At 37.5% G+C, this 15,354-nt stretch overlaps 1 protein-coding gene across 3 annotated transcripts in view; it reads right to left on the reverse strand.

Moving 5' to 3' along the window:
- The window catches only part of TTC37 (tetratricopeptide repeat domain 37), a 48,337-nt gene that overhangs the window by 22,133 nt on the left and 10,850 nt on the right, over positions 1-15,354 (reverse strand). For 2 of the 3 annotated variants that reach the window (XM_039719338.1, XM_039719322.1), the window contains exons 10-24: positions 14,541-14,642; positions 11,613-11,746; positions 10,905-10,991; positions 10,713-10,816; positions 10,475-10,601; positions 9,127-9,306; positions 8,624-8,748; positions 7,919-8,172; positions 4,862-4,964; positions 3,953-4,129; positions 2,960-3,104; positions 2,720-2,798; positions 2,543-2,604; positions 2,370-2,426; positions 1,232-1,300 (exon numbers count right to left, since the gene is read on the reverse strand). In XM_039719338.1, coding sequence (XP_039575272.1) covers positions 1,232-1,300; positions 2,370-2,426; positions 2,543-2,604; positions 2,720-2,798; positions 2,960-3,104; positions 3,953-4,129; positions 4,862-4,964; positions 7,919-8,172; positions 8,624-8,748; positions 9,127-9,306; positions 10,475-10,601; positions 10,713-10,816; positions 10,905-10,991; positions 11,613-11,746; positions 14,541-14,642 — 1,805 coding nt within the window. The remainder of the gene's footprint in view (positions 1-1,231; positions 1,301-2,369; positions 2,427-2,542; positions 2,605-2,719; positions 2,799-2,959; positions 3,105-3,952; positions 4,130-4,861; positions 4,965-7,918; positions 8,173-8,623; positions 8,749-9,126; positions 9,307-10,474; positions 10,602-10,712; positions 10,817-10,904; positions 10,992-11,612; positions 11,747-14,540; positions 14,643-15,354) is intronic. The other variant, XM_039719330.1, reaches the window with a different exon arrangement.

Consider the following 15,354-nt stretch of genomic DNA (forward strand, 5'->3'; position numbering starts at 1 on the left):
GCATTCAACATGAACACACTTTCTTCTCATAGTCTATAAGCAAGAGTGGTTTTAAAAACAAAATGAACACAAGAGGAACACAAGCAGCCTCCACCATATCAGTAATTAAAACTCTTCGGCTGCTACTCTACACTCTTCAGAACAAAGACTTGCATGTATTAGAACAATTTATAACAGAACATCTGACAAGAGCTGTATTTCAACATGTGATGGTGCTAGTTCTTTTCTAGAATTCAGTTTTCAATTAGATATCATTTGCTGGTGAGCAACATGGCATTATGAAATTCAATTCTATGATGATCATAAAAGTCACAAGTATCTCAACTAGTCACAGATGGCCCAGATATCAGAAGAAGCACATCAGCTCTCAGTGGCAGGGGAGGAAGGGACTTCCCAGAAAATGAGAAGTGCTTTGTCCCAGGTACATTAGAAACGTACTTATTCTGACCGCGGCATTAGAAAGGGGGACAGAGATGAGAGTTGGGTGGTGCCATATAATGAACTAGTGGTACAGCTGAAGTAACTATTACCTTATAAAGACAGTGCTTTGTTGACAGTTGTCTATAAAAAGCCTCCGAGCACAGTGATTTCTTGGTTAATAGCTTGTCAGAGAACTCACAGAATCAGCTAGAAAAACATCATATGAGCGTGTCTGATGAACACAGTAACTTCCTTTGTATTACCACTATAGAAACAAAGGAAGTAGCAGCTCCCTTAACACACAATTTTTAGGAGCATGAATAAGTGCCAGTTACTAGGCTGAAGTTTAAGTTCTCTGATGTGGTATTCACATTCCCTGAACAGAGAGAGGCATAATCCTGTCTCCCAGGATTTTTCCTGGGGAAGGCCGTGAGAAGCTCAGAGAAGAAGAGAAAACAATTCTTATCTCTATTCACTGCTCCTGTTGTTTGGCACATGTGGAATGTGTTATGGAGATTGTTTACCGAAAGTGATCTGTTAATTGGACTGCTGATGGTTGTTTGGATTGATTGGCCAATTGGGTCAAAGCTGTGTAGTGACTTTCTGGAGACAGTCATGGGTTTCTCTTTAGTACCTTTTTAGTATAGCATCTCTTTAATATAGTATAGTATTAGTGTAATATAATCTAGCTTAACAAAGCAATTGTTCAGCCTTCTGAATCATGGAGTCAGAGCACATTACTCGCTGCATTGGGGTCATCCTGATTCTATACTTTGACAACTGGTTTTGAATGCAGTTTCATGATTTTTACCTGTCCAATCCAACACAACAGGTAAGAAGGTTCCAGAGACTGGGCTACCTTGAAGGCTTCATGAGCTTGCTGTAGAACCAAAGACAAAACTGCTGTTGAATTGCCTGGCATAGTAACAGAGCACTTCTGAGTACACACAAGTATTAACATGCAGTAGTATTAGAAGAGACTTAATGGACTGAATTAGGTCAGTACTGAAAACGTCTTCTATACCACAGAAAACAATGCATTGCCCAGAGAAATAAACCAGTTTACTCTTAAAGAAAACAGTAAAAAAATAGAAAACTTCACTATATAAAAATTTCCCTCTATTCTAAATATGCTTCCTTCCCAGCTAGAGAATTCGGAAGCTAAATGAACCCTTGGAACAATTTAAAAATCTGACTCTTGGAGGATCCGGTTTTGAAAATTCTCTTTTTTATAATACAAATGTATTTTCAAAAGCATAAAGCTGATTATCAGGCACAAGTTATCTCCCTATGGCCTAGACATGCTTAAGAGTTCCCCCCTCAATTTGGCACAAGGGGAACCAAGTCTCAGCACTAGCAGTCTTAGCAGTAAGCAATCTGTACTATCAAGTTATTTTTCTTAAAAATAATTGTAACCATCATATTTCCAATCAAACAAAATTTTTGTAATTTCAACCAGTAAATAGGACAGGATGTACTTTAAATACATGAGAGCTCCAGACTTCACTTAATATGGACACTAATTTTTCTCCAGAGAAACTCTGAAGATTAGAGTGTTACAATAAATCATACATCTGCTGATGAGCAGAAAGTAAGTATCTATGGGAACTCAAACACTAGGAGTTCAGTCCATACCTACAACTAGAAGTTCTTGGCCAAACCTGGCATGCTCTGGTTTGACTAACCATTTCTCTGTCCTTCCATTAAGTTTTCCAGCTGTTGGAAAGCAACTTTGCCAATTCAGCAGAAGTTCACAATTCACTTAACCTTAGCCCCCCAGAACAAATTTTTAATTTATCTGCATTTCTCAAGCGCCAATCTAATTTCTTTTGAAGGATGTATATTTTTTGAATTTGAAAGGTACATTTGAAACTGACACTCCCATCCCCATATACACCCTAAAAAAAACCAGAAAGGAAAATTATACTTGAGCATGGGAAATAAATTACCTCAATGTTTCCAGTTGCCAGATACAAAACCCCCAAGTTTGTCCAGGCAACAACATTCTAAAGAAACAAAGTTAAAACCAATATATTACTACACTCCTCAGAAATAGCAGTGCATCAGGGGAAATGTCTTAAATGCCCACTTGAAACAGATGGCAGCTGCCTACAGCACTTACAATTTGCTCAGCTTGAACAGATTTGATGAACGAATGTTGTGCAAGAGCATAATTCCCAATAGCTGGGGGGGAGAAAAAAAAAGGAGACCTAGATGTAACTGAATTTCAAAACACCATTAGTCAAGCTTCCTTCTAATTTAGTATGTTAGAGATCTAGGGCTGTCACTGAAGACTTACCACTACAAGAAGCAACTACACCAAGTGCATTCCAATAAAGATGATTTTTGCTGTCAAGTCTCACAGCTTTTTTGAGGCACTGGAAGAAAATGAAATGTGGATTATAATGATTAGGAGACCAAAAATTATGACCTTATGCACTTAGTTATTCAGAGATGTAGGTTTTATTGTGTACAGAGAGAGTATGCAGAGAAGCTTAATGAGCATTTTAAAGAACGTACTAGGAAATACAGGCAATACCTGCAAAGACTTCTCTAACAGTTCACTGATCTCATTCATGTCAGTGCCCACTGCTGTGAGATGCTCTGCTTGGCGATAATAATTTATTCCAAGATCACACCATATGCTTGGCAAAGACATCAGTTTTAAAGCTCTGCCATAACACCTACAGAAACATGAATCACAGAATCATTATTCTGAGCCTCTACACGAAGAGCAGAAAGCTGAAAAAGCATTCAAAAGAGCGCTTAAAAACCTAAATGAAGTAAACATGCATAAATACAAACAAAACCAGACAAGAACTGAAAGCAAAAAAAAAAACTAATACATTTTCATTCAGACACTTATTGTGTGTCTGAATCTGGTCTCAAGGCAATCTGTAGTGCTCACTGCTAATGAAGCCACAGGTGTGGTTACGTAGGCACGCATTAAATCAAAGCTCTGTCAGTTACATTATACATGCTTTTACTTAAAAGAAACATCAGTCATTTTTACAGTTCATCAGGTTTCCCCTAGGAAGTACTGGACTTTACAGATCATGGTTGAGATTCACCAAGTAGATGCATTTCCTGCTTTACAGATCTAGCTGAAAAAAGTTTAGAGGGAGTCACAGAACAGTGAATTTCTCACAAGAAATTTTTTACAAGAAAGAGGCGCAGACAGAAAGCTGAAAGTGTTATTTTGGACTTCCATTGTCCTGGGAAAATTAGTCAGCAAATACTGCAACCACTGCATTTAAAGAGGTGTGATTGGTGGAACAGCAGGAAGAATGTAGTCACGCGCCTGGAGACAGAAAGGAGAAGAGCAGGTGCTGACAGCACTGAGGCAATACAGGAAACATACCCTGAAATAAGTAGTGTAATCTGGAAGAAGCATGAGAATCCATTTACCCAATATGCGGGTATCAACAGTTCAGCACATCTTTCATTTTCTACAAAGTAAATAGTCTAGAATACTTGAGACTCTACGGAGTCTTAAACAGCAGAGAAGCTCTTAATAATAAAAGAGTATTACCTTCCTCCCAGTATAAGAAGCTCATTTTTCTTCAGCACCTGTTTGGTTGCATTTTTACTCAGAAGTGATCCTAGTACTGGAACATTCACTTTGGTTGGTGCAATAACATGCACACTAGTACAGGTATCTCCTAATAGTTTCCAGAGGCAAGATACATCAGGACGGTGCTTTACTGCCCTACAATTATAAAGAAAACACACATAACATCCACTCAGATACTTCAACATCCTCTTCTGAAAAAAGTGCCACTTTGAAGAGTAGCACAACCTCAAACGCAATTAATCAGTGGGGTGTTTGATTTAATCCAGTTTCCTCCTATTCAAGCTACAAGTCTAATAGATCAAAATTTAAAAAGAAAGAGCAATAAAAACCAACCAAACAAAAACACCCCAACAAATCAGCTGACTACATGCACTCTTGCATTTGTCACGTTACAAGACATTACTCATCTGCAGAAACTTGATGAACTTTCTCCTCTAATGGTAGTTATTCCAAGGTTTAATTCAGCACATCTCATATGAAATACAAAACAAAAAGTTTGAGAGAAAGAAGAAATTATTTTCCTCTTATGCCTTATTTCTGGTAGGAATACACTCCTCCCAGATCCGTATATCAGCAGGACTACACAAGAGAACTCTATTCATTTCACGCTTTTTGTAGAATCAAATGACTCTCTACCTTTGAAAAGAACAAACCCTAAAACTCTGTAACTGCCATTCATTTAAGCAGCCTATGTTTAGAATCTGTTACTCAAACCATTTTTAATAAACACATTCTTACTTCCAGATTAGAAGTTCTAGTCCATTTGATTCAGTCTAACTGAAAATTTTCAAACATTTAACTCTTATTTTTCTGCCTGTCAACCCACAATCCCAGAGGAAAGTAAGGAAGTGAATATTTAGTACCAACCTTGTAAAATATGCAAGGGCCTGCTCTATGTAATTGACAGCCTTCCTATCCAAATAGTTATGAAGGGCTGATCTTGCCAGCATGAGATAACACTCACCAAGTCCTGAAAGTAAGAGAAAATATTCTCTGTGAAAATAAATGCTTTTAAGATATGCTTAAAAGTACAGCAGGGAAGGGGCCTGGAAGCCAGGTCAGCATTTCTGCTTTGCACAGAAGTCTATACACTGTAACAAAATTGAAAGACCCACAATGCGCCCAACAGAGACTTTGCTTTTAATCTATCTTGTGAAGTGTGAACTGTAGAATCATTTGACTATAAAAATAAACCTAATTAATTATTTTAAAAAATAGCATTTAAACTTTGGGTTTATCTTCAAATATTAAGTAAATCCCTCCTGAGAAATCTGCATTGTTGCATCTTTGACAAATATACCAACTTGCAGTTTGCATGTGTAAAAAATCCTGAGAAATAAAAGGAATAAAGAATGTCAGGGTAGGCAAAAGGGAAAGTCTTCAATGAAGAAAACCTGAAGCCAACATTATTTAATCTTATTTATATAAGAATTTACTTCATATGGTGTATTGAGTCTGGCTGAGATGGAGTTAACTTGCCCCATAGCAACCCTCAGTGCAATGCTATGTATTGGTATCTGGAAAAGTGCTGATAAGACACCAGGATTTCGGCTGCTGATGAACAGTGTTTGGAACAGCATCAAGGCAGTCTACAAAATTCCCTCCTTCAGCATTAGGCTCAGGGTGGTCAAAATCCTGAGAGGAGACACAGCCAGGACAGCTGACCTAAACTGACCAGAGGAATATTCCATACCACATCACATCTGTTCAGCCATAAAAGCTGAGATAAATGTGGAAGAGATTGCAGGGGGGGCACTTGTTATCACATTTGTTTTCTGAAGCAATGACTATGCAGACTGAAGTCCTATTTCATGAGAAGTAGCTGGACATCGCTGCTCATAGGAAGTACAGAATAAACTTTGTTTTCATTTGCTTCTTCATGTGGCCTTTGCAGTTGTTTTATTAAACTGCATTTATCTTGACCCATGAGTTTCTTCAATCTTATTTTGTCTTCTGTTCACATCCTGCTGAGAAGGGGAGTGACAGAGCAGCTTTGTGGGCAGCTGATGCCCAGACAAGGTCAACCCACCACAACTGGAAATAATTCCCACTATGAAAAAGGAACTGCATCATCAGTAAAAATTTCTAACATTCTGGAAATAGTAACTGCTTGGTTTATACATTTGCTGGCACCAGCAGTGATTCTGTCTGGCAGTATGTCACTGGATATGAGTACCATTCATTCTCAGATTATTTTGGCAGTTCTGAAGCTATCCTCCTCATGCTATTGTAGTCCTGCACCTATACCAAAATAGTTTTACAAGAGTCTTTATCTTGGCCCCCTGAGAAGTCCCAAGATCATGAGTTTATCAGATGTCAAGATACTCTACAATCAAAAAACAAAATTTATTTTATTCCCCACAATAACACAAAAGATATGCTAGAACAGAAGCAGGATAAGTATTTAGTAGCACAAAATCAAAACATTGAAAAGATGCAGCGAAGTAACACCTGTACAGTTATTCATTCAACTACCAGAGACTATGCTTCCAACAGCTCAACTCAAATTGATTAGAACAGTTGAAAATGAACACTGATGGGACAGTCAAAGAACTTCAGAGAGTTTTAAGAAGGTCCACAAAATTTACAATGATGGACCGAACATCCTAAGAAGTCTCTAAGAAAGCAAAGGCTTTTGGAGACTCAAAAGGATTTATGGCTAACAAACTAGAGATTACAATGTGAGCCTTTATGAAAGAAGATTTGGGAGATGTAAGAAAACAGTAAGTATAAAGGCAACTATAGGGAGGAATCCTGATATTGTGTACTGAAGTACTCAAAGCCTTTTAATTCTAGAAACACTGTCAACTGTTACCTACAGACACTGAAAAAACCATATGCATGTGCACAGGTCTATACAGCACCTTTGCAAACTGCTGCTGCAGTCAGATCTTTCCTTCTTGCCCAACAACTAGTAAAACTGCCTAAATACAATACACTCCAACTCCATTATGGAGCTTTTGCCATGCCACTTTAGTCTGGAAAACATTAGTGGAGTTATATAGGAGGAGGTAGATAAGTCAACCACACAAGGTAGATAAATCAACCACACTGTAATTTCTTCAGATTAAAAACCCACTGTTGCAATAATAACCCAACATTTCTGAATTAACTCTTCCAAAATCAGTTTAGATTAATCCAGAAACCAGAAGGCCTTACACACAATGAAAAAATAATTACAAATTCAATCTAGCAGTAAACAGTACCTGCTTCAGATCGGTATATGGGGTGAGAATGATTGAAGACTAAGTGGCAGGAAGAATGTAAACAAGGCAATTACTCATTTTTTATCAAAATGTTATACACTACCTGCATTACATAACTTCAGAATCACAGTTGTATAATAAAGAAGTTCTAATTTCCCCACTTCTCTCTACTCCTACCTATATCCTGAAGGTCTCTACCCCTGCCACCTGTAACGCTCAGGATTCACTGCTACTTTTCACTACTTGAAAAAGCTCAAAGGGGTCTGAATCACTAGACTAGAAGTGAGGAATGCATGGTCAGGAGCAGAAGAAAATCAGCATAAGCCCACCTCTTTGAAATGGCAGTCTGATTTCATTGCCTGTTGAGTCAGTGTTTTACTGCTTAGGTAAAACTGCAGCACTGTTAGATGGCCTCCTCCACGTATCTTCAATTCTCCTACTCATTTGGCCTGGTAGCCACATAGGATGAACTACTTTTCATACTTACTTGAAAGAGAAATAATCACTCACATTCATCATGATTTAAGAGTTTTTCAGGTATTTGTAATACTACAAACTAACTTTCATGCAAGGGACCTCATGGCCCTACATGCCAAAAACACAACTCCATCCTTCCATACAAGAAAACCTCAATACACCAAAAATTCTCCCAAAAGACTGAAACACTACAGTGTGTAAAGAGAGGAAAAGTGAACACTTTCAAATTCAGACATACTACCTTTCAGTGCAGGCACATAGTTTTCTGTCTTCTTTAGTATTTGTTGATAGGTAGCTATAGCATTTTCATATTTGCCTAGAATCTGCTCAAGCGCTGCAGCTCTGTAAATGCTGTACACAAGCCCTGGGTTCAGCTCACTTGCTTTCCTGAAGGATTTCAGAGCTGTTGAGTAGCTACCTCTGTTGAAGTAAGCCTCTCCTAGAGACTCCCAGCAGTTGGAATCCTTTGGATCAGCCCTGAGAGCTGCCTGCAAACTGAAGATATCAAGACACACATTTATTTAAAAGAAACATGATACAATTGAACATAAATTATTTCCTTTTATTGTATATCCTCAGGACACTAATTTTGCATTATATACTCATCAGGACATAAATTCATGATTAGATAGAACTTTTAAACAAAGCACAGTAGTTTTTTCATCTTCAGAGGGCATTACACAATTTTAGGAATTGTATCTCACCCTGGCTATTCAGCGCTATAGCAGCTTGTCTGTGCCTGTCACCAGGCTTGTTACTACAAAACACTGCTATGTTAACAAGACTACATTCTGTGAATTCTAGAACGGAAGAGAATTGAAGAGAGACTCACTCATATCCATTTCCCTTTGTTAAGTACAAACTTGTTTTGAAAACTTGCTGTGAGTAAAGACTATTTCATTGGCATTTGTAGAAAACGATTTAAACCAACCACCAGTTGTCTTACTCAGCCACTGCTTGTGACGGCTGACCAGTTCTCAAGTAGTAAAGTCCACGATGAAGCCAGGCCCATTTTGCTGTACCAGGTCTTGCTTTTTCAGTTACCTCATTCAGGATTGACAGAGCAGTGTCCTAACAAAGCAATAAATGTCAAGTTAGTAAACAAAAACCATTTTAAATATTCTTATAACTTTCTATGCTCTTCTTGAAGCAGCAAGGCGAAGGATGGAAAAAAGAAGTTACACAAGGTAAATAAAGAAAACCCCCAACTTTCTTCTTATGTCCCCTACTAAAAAAAATCAATCTATATCACACATGATGACTCTAATGTAATGCTTGGTTCTCCCACCCTTCTCTCAAGATAAATTTAATTTGGAATGGGAATATAAAATTGAAGCAAGCCCAGCTATAAAAGCTGCTAAACGATGACAGAACATTTCTTTTCTGATTAACAGGAGCATTAATAGAAGAACAAATCAGCAGCAATCTGACATTGTGAATGTACAGTACCATGTCTCCAAGTTCCACACTTAAGCTGACAGCTGCTGTTCCAGATTCTTCATCTGTCTCATCGAGTTCAAAAGCCTTTTTATAGCAACCACGAGCTCTACTTTTGTCTCCAGCAATGTCTCTGTAGTAGTTACCTAGATAACAAAAGGCACTTCCCAAGTAGCTGTCCAATTTTGCAGCCTATAAGGAAATACCAACACCACATCAGACAGCATTCTAAAGGATTATACTCATAGACAGGTTCAGTGATAACTACTTGTTCAGCCTCTGCTTATCATATTTTTAAGCCCCTTTTGTGATATATTTGAGATGTCAAACTTTATTTTAAAATTGCACAGATTACTTGAGCTTTAAATATCTGGAATATCTGCTACAAATCTCATGACACAAAACATTTTGTACTCAAAGTAACAAAATAGTTGAGCTAGGAGAAAGTAAATATTTATGACATCTCAAAATTTTAATGTTCTACTCTGTTTGAATCATCATGTTCATACTCTTACCATATAACACCAGAATTAACTCCAGCCATGTCTAAAGTTTCAGTTCCTTCTTAGATGCATTTGGCAGATTTGCTTATAGTTAGGAAACCAACAGCCTCCAAGCAGCAGGAAACAGTTTTGTCAATAATAATAAAGATTGCATAAAATGGTTTAGAACTGAAAGAACTGTTCAGCTACATTTGCCACTATACTCAGCTGTTACTGAAGCGCAAACAGCAGGCAATGATTTGAGTTCTTGATACCTATCATGAAGTAATGGTGAGTTTATATTGCCTAGAATTTTATTTTGTATACTTCCAAGTTACTAATACAGATGCTGAACTAAAGCTTTTGGATTCATGTTATGATCTATGTTCAGAGAAAAAGCCACAATTACTAAAACCCCAAAGATGAGGAAAAGCATACAAGTTATAGGGCTTTACCAACTTACATCCTTGGACAGACAATGAAACCCTAACACTATTCTCAACTTTTTTCCTTCATGTTTTATCAATTTGAATTCTGCCCCCACCCCTTTCAAAAGGTCTTCAAAGACATATGCATCATATCTAGAGGCCTTCAGTTTCCAACCCCCATGGAGAGAAGGTTGAGGAAATCACCACTAAGTTTTGCCAGCTCAAAGGTCTAAAGAATTAGATGAAAAGAGGAAAACAAAAGCAGGGAGCTTCAAGGTAACTGCACAGCTCCCTGCAATGCCTTTTTGCACAGCAGAACCTAGTTTGCAGGCTCTGGAGGTTCATACATTGTAACAAGGAGAATATTCAAGTCTCTCAGTATATTTTCCATATTTGGCTTCTGATGTAGCAGAACACTAATTCTACATCAACAGCTAAAGCAGTCTTTACCTTCAAGAACTGAGTGAGTGCTTTTCCTTTGTCTTTTTTTGTCTCATCACCCATGAACCAGTATGTGAGCCCCAGGTAGTGATGATACTCTGCAGTTCCAGCCTTTCTTTCAATAGCATTTAGAAAACTAAACAGAATGAACACAGGGCAGGTCAGACAAATTCCCAAAAGCTACAAACCACTATATTTTACTATCCCATAACACTTCCCTGTTAGAGGAAAGAAAAAAAAAGTCTACCTTTTTTCTGCCTGCTCATAGTTCTTTTGGGAATAATGGATGAAACCCTCTAGAGCAGAGGCCTCAGCCAGATCAGGGTGGGACAAGAGAAGCTCTTGTGAAACCTGCAAAAGGATGTCATTTTTCCCTAGTTACTTCCTCTATGAAACCAAGAATTGTACTTAGCTCACAGGAATGACAAAAAGCACTAACCTTTGAAGCCTGATCCACCAAACCTTTGTTTAGATAAGCCTGACCCCTGAGAGCTGAAATCACTGGATCACTGCTTCCATCTACAATCTAGAACTCCAAGTAATAAACACAATTAATTTATTCCCCACATTAAGAAGTCAAAGTTGTCAAAAGCAGATGGACTGCATGAAGATGAAGACAAGAAAGCATTTAGAGGTTTTCTCTACTACCCCTGAGAAGATTTAGAATAATGCTGATGAAGAGCAAGTAGAAGACTGTAAGGACAAAGGTGCAGAAATATGAAGAACAATGAAGAACGAAACAAGGGGAAGCAACTTCTGCCAAAGTTTAACCATTCAGTCTTAAAGTAACGTGTTTTTCTTCATGACTAATGACAAGTGAGTGATGGACATGGGAGATTATAACATGAATTCAAATTAAGATGGGTAACAGTATAGAACTAGCAAGAAATCAGCAACAGTGAGCAAGACCAGACAAAGTCAAAAGTGACAGCTTCCAAAATTAGAATTGCAAATGAAAAAGAGCTGCAGCAAAGCCTGAAAAAGCAGGGATGGAAGACGTGTTTGAATTACATGACAGCTGGTAGGAATGGTCTAAACCACAAAGTTGAAAGGAGGCCAGGGTAGAAATACTTAGCTTAAGTACAGAAAGATAAGAGCACTTTTTAATATTTAAAAAAACCCAAAACATTTTAGTCAATAAAAATACCTGCTCAAGTGCTTTAATGGCTTCCTCTGCAGCATCAGCATCAGCTATTCTAATCAAAGTCTCTGCTTTCAACTGAAAGGTAAGGTTCTTCCACCGAAGATTAGGACCCTCAGGAGTTCCAAGTGCCTCAAGAGCTGTTGACAAGAAGAACCTTTCATCAAGTTAAATGAGAAAAGAAAAAGTACACAGAGCAGCATTCTTCCAAATATTTTTAAAATCTTGTTAACTACATTTTTTCTAATAGAACAACATTCAGACTTCTCTCCCCCATAAATAAGAAATTGTCCCATAAAATTTCTATTCATTCAAGTTTAACAATTAAGTCAATTCTAGGAGGTCATCTCAGATGCATGGATACTGATTGCTTTCTAGCTGCTTACCTTATAAATGAAGTGCTATCATTTTTCTCATTAGAGTTCTAAAGAAAAAAATGACCTTTCAACAAATTGTTCGGCATTTCAGTGTTCAAATAAAAGAATACTACTGAAAACAAGGATTTGCCTTGATGCCTGTAAAAAATTTACTTTGTACCCCTTAGTGCAGTTGATTAATTTTCAAATACACGGTATCATCTCACCTCAGAGATGGAAGGCATCTCTGCAGAGGATCACCATTCTCCAAAGGCAAGAACTTCCTATGTAACTAAATTAATTGTATTTATTTATTTTCTTGTACGATGAGCTGTTGTCTCATTTGATACAGCCACTGAGACAGGATAAGTAAAAAGCAATGTTTCCCCAGAACTGTCTCCAACTTTCTACACATGTTTTGGACTCAAGAAAAATTTCTGCATCAGCAGCATCTTTTAGTAAGGAACTTCTTGCATTGAAAAACAAAACTTGTTTTGTTTACTCTGATCTCAACATTTTAGTTGCATTTGGCAGTAGCTAGACCTCACATACAAAAACAAAACACTCAATCTTTATTTATATTCCACATCATTTGCATCTTCACAGAGTTCAAAATTATCTTTTCTCCAGGCTGGAAAAGGACTTGACAGGTTATTTACTTGTTCTCATATGCTGCATTTTTAAATCCATGTGAACAACCTCACTTCCAGTCTATTAACTTCTACTCTTATTTTCTTTTTGAAATGGGATAGATAGTTACCACAACTACACACAGATTTTATAATGCTCCTGAAATTCTTAAAGACACTGTCTGTTGATGGTATGTTTCACTTCTCTGAAATTGCTAATATTTGACTTGCCTGTAAAGCATAGCAGGGGAAAAAAACAGTTCTATTTTTACACACCAAATGAGGACCTTCTGCACTTTTCTTGCAGTGTAGGGTAGCTTTGTAAGAACACTTCAGCCCACAACTCTATCATTCCACATTTAAAATAAAGAACAAAATTCTATAGTCTTAACACTCAGTAATGCACTCTGGTAATCACCTCGAAGTTTTGCAGTCTACTTTGCATAGCAGCAAACTATAGCCCTATTATTGAGCATTCATACACAGCACAGATATCAGGGAAAATGTCAGAGACAGCTCCTTCCATCCTGAAAACAGACGTAATTACTATACTGTGCTCTACCTTTTAACTTAAAGCAAAAAACCCCAACACTCAATGTACAAGACACAATGTAACTTTGCTTCTTAATCCAAGGCTACTCATTTCCTTAACAGTTATGTAAGGGATCACACCAATTACCATCTGGAAACCTCCTTTATTTATGAGCTCATAAGCTCCTTGAAGGAGTTCTAAATTAGCAACTTAAAAAAGGCTGTCTACTGCAAAGCATTTTTCTACATAAATTCTTTAACTCTATTGTTTCAGTTTACACTATTACAACCACTAAAATATACCAGACCTGTCAGTGTTTTCCCTGAACTTTCCTTTTTAAAATTCAGAGCCATGCCACCTACTTCCAAGTATTTGGGTGCCAAAACAGTTTCAACAAGCAATTATGGAAACCCCTTAAAACTTCAGCATTTTCATCTCAGTCAATTCCTAAATTGGTATCTCATAGTTCCCTAATGCTATGTTTCCTTGTCTTGTTTTACACATGCTGCTATTAACACTGTAATCATAGACAATTTGTTAGATGAATCTGCTGAAAAGAAGGGTCACAGCACAAAGTTTACCCTGAGATCTTCCATACTGAACACAGACAGGAAAAGAATTTCCTCATTTTCCTTCTTTCTTCAATAAATTTCGTTTTTACCTATTTTGTTCAGTTTTCATTTTTCCTCCACCCAAGTTTACAGGTCTTTTGAATTCCCCTCACCGGCAAGTACTTTCCCTTGATTTCCCATGATTGTTTCACCAGGTCTGTTTGGCCACTTTTACTTCTTTCAGTCTTTCTTAAAAACTTTTCACTGCATTTCTCCCTGCCACAAAAGAAGTCCACTTCAGCTGCCCCTTCATTTATAGCTACCAGAGAGTGGCACTGTGGTTCAGTTGAGATATGCATCACTAGATTCCAATAATTGCCCTCCCTCCCAGCTAGCACAGATGAAGTTTTACATTCAGTGAGTTTCTTTAGATGCAGCTGTACTATGCATCCCTTTTTGCATTTTACCTTAACTTGATTAAAAATTTGTTTTTCAGGTTAAACATGATTATCTACCAGGCTAAATATTTGTGACACCTACCTTGTGGTTTCAGGCAATCTATCACTTGCCAACATTGGTCAACCACCAGCAGAAGCAGCACAGCAGAACACATAAACCTTCTAAATATTAACCATTGGACAGCTTTCTGGATCCACTTAACCAAGTATTTCCTCTGTTCCTGAGAAAAGCACCATAAGGTGCTTTTCAGCTCTCATAAACCAAGGGAGGCAGCACAAGCTTGAGACTGCAAAAAGCAAGGCACTGTGACTACTGCTAACTCAGACCTACCACACAAAGGCCACATTGGCTGGACTACATAAAGCAGTGCAGCACTGCAACTGCTCTTTGAACTAGCAGGCAGTTACCTTGATTGCAGGACAGGACAGCGTTCCTGTATTCATGGATTTTCATCTGTGCCTCTGCTAGATAATACCATGCTGCTGGACAGTGGTTAGTCTTCTGCAAACCTAATAACAGTTTAAAAAAGACACTTTAAAAAGTTGCTTAGAGTTGCAAATACACTGTAACTAGTAGATACATTATTTCCATATAATATCATCAAAAACATATTATCAATCAGACGTAAGACTTGCCATAATTTTTTTTCAGTCTTATTTTAGACTGTTTTGGACATACAAGCCTCCATGCAACAAGGCAAAAACCAGAAAGCAGGTAAGTTAGGGTTAATTTTGCATATACCATTACATATAGTGAAACTTTGTGATGAATCTGCCTTAATTAAAGACTCACTAATAAAACTGAATTTCTGTCTTCTGATGTATAACTACTAAGTAATGCCTGGAAGCCTCAATGCCTAAGATGCAAACATATGGCTTGTTGTAAGAGACATTATTTTCAAACTCTCTACATTTATGCATTATACAAAGAGCCTCCTCTTTGCGTTCTCTCTGCTGTAAGCAAAGCCCATACGTAAAAGTAAAAACAGAAAAACAACTTAATGCTAATTAAAATAAAATATTATCTTTTGTCAAAAGATAATGGCCATTTAAGCCAGAAGAATTTGTTTTTCAAGGAATACCTTTTCCTCCTCATGTGCTCTTAGGCACATGAAACTTTTATTTCATATTTTAGGTAAGATGTTGTTTCACTGTAGAGTATTCCACAATTCCATTTCAGAAACATTCTTATTCTAAATCTAGAAGAATGGATGCAGGACAT

This window comes from Passer montanus, unplaced genomic scaffold, assembly GCF_014805655.1.
Source record: "Passer montanus isolate IOZ18808 unplaced genomic scaffold, ASM1480565v1 scaffold105, whole genome shotgun sequence".
Taxonomy (NCBI): domain Eukaryota; kingdom Metazoa; phylum Chordata; class Aves; order Passeriformes; family Passeridae; genus Passer; species Passer montanus.